Source organism: Dipteris shenzhenensis, chromosome 27 (genome assembly GCF_047967505.1).
Source record: "Dipteris shenzhenensis isolate YYH24624 ecotype China chromosome 27, Dip_SZ_1.0, whole genome shotgun sequence".
NCBI lineage: Eukaryota > Viridiplantae > Streptophyta > Polypodiopsida > Gleicheniales > Dipteridaceae > Dipteris > Dipteris shenzhenensis.
In genome coordinates this window covers 38,939,348-38,946,108 of record NC_141622.1, presented here as the reverse complement: position 1 = coordinate 38,946,108, position 6,761 = coordinate 38,939,348, and the positions used below count along the sequence as shown (strand labels likewise).

At 37.8% G+C, this 6,761-nt stretch overlaps 1 protein-coding gene across 1 annotated transcript; it reads right to left on the bottom strand.

Annotated features, from left to right (window-relative positions):
- Window positions 1-3,046: 3,046 nt before the first annotated feature.
- LOC147884270 (uncharacterized) lies at window positions 3,047-3,887 on the bottom strand. Its single transcript, XM_087399094.1, has 2 exons — window positions 3,536-3,887; window positions 3,047-3,315 (listed from the first exon to the last, which is right to left on the bottom strand). Exons 1-2 carry the CDS (start codon window positions 3,837-3,839, stop codon window positions 3,308-3,310), a joined length of 312 nt encoding a protein of 103 aa, XP_087255220.1. The 5' UTR covers window positions 3,840-3,887; the 3' UTR covers window positions 3,047-3,307.
- Between the last annotated feature and the right edge of the window lie 2,874 nt (window positions 3,888-6,761).

The following is a 6,761-nucleotide window of genomic DNA, read 5'->3' as shown; positions in this document are numbered from 1 at the left end:
TATGATCCTAGTGCATACCTGTACCATCCATTTCTAAGGGTTCCTCTCCTATGAGTGGAGTGAGAGCCAAGGACCAAGAGAAGGGATTTCCAAGAGGGGGAGGAGGTTGATTTGACACTAAGTGTCTTCATGCATGGAACGTCAAAGTGAGTCCAGAACCATAGCATTGAAGTGTGTGAAGGTGCATCTCTTAGAAGTAGAACAATGCATGATTGCACTTGAAGAGTAACAATATGTGGAGGTAGGAGTTGTATGTCGACAAGGTAAGGCAACTATTCATAGCTAGTTTCTCAAAGCTCTCAAATGGTGAAACCTCTAAGCTATTTCAAGCAGATATTGCTATATAAATTCAAGCTTTAGATGAAAAGGGGGTGGTACATAATAGCAAGAAGGATGGAGGAAGCATGCTACAAGCTGATTTCTAAAAGCTCTCAAATGGCATCAAACCTTCAACCTATTTCAATCAAACATTGCTTGATAAATGCAAGCTTTTGAGAAAAAAGGGGTGGTAGATAATATAGCAAGAAGTATGAGCACTACAATCTTTGAGATGCCTGTGGAATAGATTGAATTAGAGCTTGCAAAGATGGTGTGAGATGGAGTCTATCTTTCTTTACAAAAAGGCTACCCTCTCTCAACGAGCTTGCAAGGATCCTTGACTTTGACTATGACTTACTATCTAGTGCATATGATTCTAAGTGTTTTGAAAGATGTTTCTTTTTTCTTGAATGTGTTTCCAATACATGGCATGTAATATGCTAATGAGTAGACCTTTATGTTTTGAGGAGAGATAGTCTTGGTTATCCCTTGGAATCTATCCTTCAATATTGACATCTCTCTTTTGTGAGTATCTAGTATTGGTCATATTTTTAGGTTTTCGCTCTTGGTTTGGTGGATTGGTTGAATATCTAGCAAACTCCCTCAAAATTTCTTCTTTACATCACCTTTAACAAGGTCTACTAGGTGATCAAGTGGCCTTGGATTCTTTTGGGATCATGCTCAAGAGGTTAAGTTTGTTGAGGGTCTTTTGCATGTTCAATAGGCTTAGTTTGGGGCATTTCTTGATTCTTTCTACATATACAAGGAGTTGGGCCACCTTGTAAGAAACTGCTACACGTAAAGTAGAGGACGGGTTATTGAGCACGAGGCAAGCTAGCGATAAACATTGATGCAGGAAGAACTTCTAGATGGGGACTTAACAATGAACCAAAAGAACCAAAAGAGTATAGGAAAAGATTCAATATATATTCCAAAGGGGTTTGCACATAAATGTCTTCAAATGATGACCAATGAAAAACTGTTTAAGCATAGATTCTGTGATTATCAATACATGGAAAAGAAAGTGTTAACCTATGACACATCCCAAGGTGTTATCTATACATGGAAAAGAAAGTGTCAAGCTATGACACATCCCAAGGGTTTCATGACTAGAAAGTCCTATATATGGCCCACACATGATGCGCATTTACATGCGTTCATTAACATTTGAACCTCTATTTAAGTATAGGTCCCACATCCCTTTTGCTTTTAAGAAATTCTTTTTTTTAATTTTTGAATTTTTAATTTTTGATTCAACAATTTACATAACTTGTACAAAATTATACCAACAAAAGGGATTTTAAAAATGGTTTAAATACAAAAAGCCTATTGCTTTATGAAGGACTAGAGTAAAGTAACCCCCAAGGCAACACCATCATGTTGTGAGGAGTATAAAACTATCATCGATATCTATGGTGTCTAATCTCTACATTATGGACATCTTATGTTCTCATTGTTCTCAACATTCGTGAAACTTAGTCTCTATTTTGTTGGCAATTATTTGCACCAATGTGTTTAATTTTAACTTTCCTTTATTTTTAAGTGGTAATCATAAATTGACTTTTTTCTTGGTCAATATAGACATTGAGATTTGTTATTTTAACATATTTCAAATATTCAAATAAATAGAGTAGTACATCTCAAAAAATTTCAACTATTTATGGATTGATGTATGTGCATGGTCATCGAAATGTTACTTTGAAATGTTTAAATTGAAAAGAGTAAATTCAAATTATCATTATGTAATATTTTCTTCCAAATTGACGTTTTAAGCTTTAAGTCATGAAATTTTATTCGCAAGATCTAAGGATTCTCAAATAATGTTTTTAAATTTGAAAGAAATTATGGGCTTAATCCAAAGAGCCAATGAATTAATTAATTCAACTCATATCATTTTGTCCCTCAATCAATTTCAAGCATCACACTTGAACACTTCTTTCTAATCACCAAGCTATAATTACTATTTTTCAATGCCTTAAATTTTGACAAAACTATAAAAAAAATGTAGTTTATCCTCATAATTTTGTGAAATGATGAGAGTGCTACATTGCACACTTCGACAAACATCACAAATGTTATCAAAGATTTACATATTTCAAAGGAATTTCAATGCCTTCACAACCCAAGATACAAGATTTAAAAGAAAGAAACCATTTGTATCAATTGTATAATCAACATCATGGTGAACATTATTGATCATCTTAGCACTGATGGAATGTCAAGTGTAACATTGAGTAGAGTTGATTTGTGCATGTTACCTATTGTATGAGTTAGACTCACAATGCATTACAATAAATTGCACCTAATTTTGCAACATACCTAAGTAAAATTATTAATAAGCAATAAGTTTATAAAATAATATCCACCTAATTATTCAACATACCTAAGTAAAATTATTAGTAAGCAATAAATTTATAATGCTATGTTCTTCCTTCTTACTACACATATATACTAGGATTGTTGAGATTAGCATGAGGATGATAGGGATATGCATGACATCAATAATTCATGCAACTTGCATGTTTAGTTGTGCAAGCTCTATCGCATTTTTAGCTTACTTCTAGAAATGTATTTTAGAAGATCATAAGAGTATTTAATACAAGCCTGTGTGAATGTGTAAAATACTATAGTTACAATTAGAGAAAACATACAAATGGCCATATTAGCTTTTATATGGATGTTCCTTGAGTGAATGAGGAATACCAATACTAAGCACTCGAGACAAAAATATACGTTCGCAACATTGTTCATTAGAGGAGAAAGCATAATGTCCAAAGGTTTACCTTAATAAGGAATCTCTTTCTTGTTATTTCTCATACCCACCTGTCAATAAGATTTGAGTGCAAAACAAGTTGGGAAATACTTATAGAATAGCTAAAGTAACGTGCGAGAGTCTAAGCTTGAATAAGCTTTCCCGGAGAAGTATTATAGCTACTATTGTCGCTTAGTATTGCATAGTCCTGGCTCTGTAGCATCCCACTCTCCACGTTCAAAAGCCTGCCATGGATATTGCAGACACACAGAACAAGCAGCTGTAAGAAAATTGAAAATCGTTTCCAACCAATGCTTCCACAAAATAAAGTGCAGCTGAAGACTTGGAGCTGTTCAAAACGTCTTTCTAACGTATGCTCACACCGGCCATTACTTGATTTCGGACTGAATAGCTCGCATGTGAAACTTGCTCATAAACTAAGAATACTGTGATATTTATCCTTACCAGCGCACTTAGTTCCAGCGGGAATTTGGAGGCCACAACCGCGGATGATATTCGGAAGAGCATTCTTGTTGATCACCTGGGACGCAGCCGGGGGGATGCTGCTACAGAGACAGGGCACGGAGACAGACTTCACGAGCGAGCAACACGGGCTGCTCGCTGCGGGGACGGGTGGACTAGGGCCGATGACATATTGCCTGCAATTGGCCGTCAAGGGACCTATAAGGTTTGGGCAGGCAGCCTCGCAAGCGGAGGCAAGCAACAGGCAGCAGGAGAGAGCGAGGAGGAACCTTGTAGTGGATGCCATCTGGGGAAACTTTGAAACGACGAGGCCACTGCTCAATGGAAAGGAATGCAAGGATTTCTTGAAGCTACAAAGGAGGTGATGATCGGTGGTGCAGCAAAGGGTGCTCACGTCGTTTTATACAGACGAATCTGAGCTTGCCGAAGCCATTCATCCCACCGACGGTGCAGGTGAGCAGAAACGGCGACGCGCATGAGACGTTTTTCTGTCGAAGTACGTACTGATGCAGTCTAAACATTAAAGGGTCGCGGAGGTGGTGGAAAGTTGGAAACATCATAGAAGTCTTCACGTTTTCCATGTGTAACGGCCACTGAGCACTCCTCTCTGTCTAGAGATGATATACAAAATCATCCCGGATAGAAGCCACTGATCCACTTGAACCTCTCCCATGATGGACATAAGAGAGAGCTCCCCCCCATATGCTTCTCAGGGCTATCCTAGCCGACCATGTTCCATGCAAGCCTTCTTGGCATTTCAACGTCATCTCCAAATTTTGGTTGTGACTCGGGACTAGCATTCCACCATCTCGCAAGTCTCATAGCCCCATGCCGTTGAGCAATATGTTGGGCTGGCATTGCAGCTCTAGCCCAGCATCGTGAAATTTCAAGATGCTAGTCCAGCCTTGTAATGCCCAAACGTTTTCATTGGCCCACATAATCTGCTAGCCATGGGCTTCGGTGTGGCAATTTTCATTAAAGAACCTTCATGGGGGCTGCACATTGAGAAATGCTGGTTGCACAAGAGCCTGCTGTGATTTCAAAAGTCCCATCAGCGCGGGGAGGTCCTCTAATGTCTTCAACATTCAGCGATTCCTAACACACATTTGACTATTTGCAGCACCATCTTCTCCAACTTGCAATTTTCTAAACGATAGATGTTGCAAGGATAGAATCTTCACGATTCCCACTCACGAAATTGTCTTTAATTAGAAATTGAAAAACCTCCAAGCTAGAGATTAAATTATGACTTCTAAGATTTTAGAAAGCAAAATGAGATAAAATATAATTTTTTTGAATATGCTTGTGTGTGTGTGTGTGTGTGTGTAGAGAGAGAGAGAGATGTGCACGTGTGTGCACTCTCTCTCTCTCTACACACACACACACACATAAGGGACGTTGTTTTTTCACTAGAAACTGGACGCTCTCTCTTTACATGTGTGAACTTCACAAAGCTAAAATTTTAACAATGAAGAAGTGGCATGATCAAAGCAAAGGTTCTGGAGAGACTTAGAAATTCCCCACCCTCACGGAGGCCCTACCATCACAATACATCTTCTCTTAGCCTCCCCTAAATCCCTCCTCTAAATGCCATTTTCCTAATTCTCCCCCCTCCTCACAACTTGGATTGAGCATGGAACAGAACAAAAAAAGTTGAGCAGCAACAATAACAGTTGTTGTCGGTGAATGCCAAGTCCCTCTTTGATGGCTGTCAATCAATCCCCATCTATTCAGCCCTAGGTTTGTGGAAGTTTTGCCTCTTCCCCTAGAAGTATGTATGTATGTATTTATGCCTAGGTCACCTTACATTAAACCTTGTATTTTCTCATCAATGGATTTGGAACTTGGAGTGGGAACTTCAATTAAGAGCCAAGGAATCAAAACTTTCATAATGCGATGAATTTGAGAGAGCAACTACATGTATTAATGGGGTTGGTTTCTCTATCACTAGTTCCTATACTACAAATCAAATCTAAGATCTCTCGAGGAGCTACACATTGATGAAGCAACATATGTACAAAGGTCATGTGGGTGCAGTGAAGGTGGACCACATGGGTGTACTTTGCAATGTGATCACTTGTTGATGTCCACTTGTTGGACTGAAATGCAATCACTTGTTAATGTCCACTTGTTGCAAGTGATTGTGCAATGCAATCACTTGTTGGTGTCCACTTGTTGATTGAAAACTACTTTGCAAGCTTTTATCATAAACATATATTGGAAATTCCAAAAATCTACCTTATAGCAAATGATGAGAAATTTTCATATTGATCATGCATGGACTAAGGATATTACAATGATATATGATCCCAAGTCCTAGACACAAATGGATCTTTGAATACCTTCACTCTTCGTACTATTCAATATCAAAGGTTGACATTATAAGAGCAATCAATTAGCTATGTTGTGTAGGTTGACATTATAACAACAATCAATTAGTTATGTTGCATAATTTTGTGCCAAAACTTTTACAAGCTTGAGGTTGAGGCTTTTAAATTCTATTTACTTGGAGTTTATTGCCTCATGTCTTCTATACTAGCTTGCTTATTGGACGTACTACCCTTGGACAATTAAAAAAACTTTAAAATTTTGGCAATCCTGTAACAATAAGCTTGGCATTTTCGTGATCATTGGTGCAATGTCCACAAAAGACCTTTGGTAAATAAAACTGCATTGTAGTAATCGATCACATAAATAATGGAACACTCATGCCCGAGTGGTGCATCACTAGATTGACCTACATAGAACATGCATCATGTGGTAATATTTAAGCTTGTATTTACATACTTGTCATGCATCAAAATTTAGCATTCCTTTTGTAAATTGAAAACCCCTCTCTATATGTGAGTTTACCATATTTCAACACTCCATATCCTATGGTTACATATTTTTAGTGCACCTAATACATGTATCCCAAGAAATGATAGCCTTAACAATCTTGCTTCAATCTTGGCTAGACCTGAAATTTGAGTCTTGGACTTTCTCATTGAACTTCTCACAAAAGCATGAGAAAGTTGGCTAAAAGTAAACTTTGATTTGTCAAGCTTCAAGTGAGGGATTGGATGCTAGCTCTATAATGTTCTAATCAAGATATATCCCCAAGAGCAATACATGTATTAATGGGGATGGTTTCAGTACCACTAATGGGGCATGTTTGTCTTTTGTGAATAAAATATAAAATTTATTGGGGAGCTATACATTGATGAAC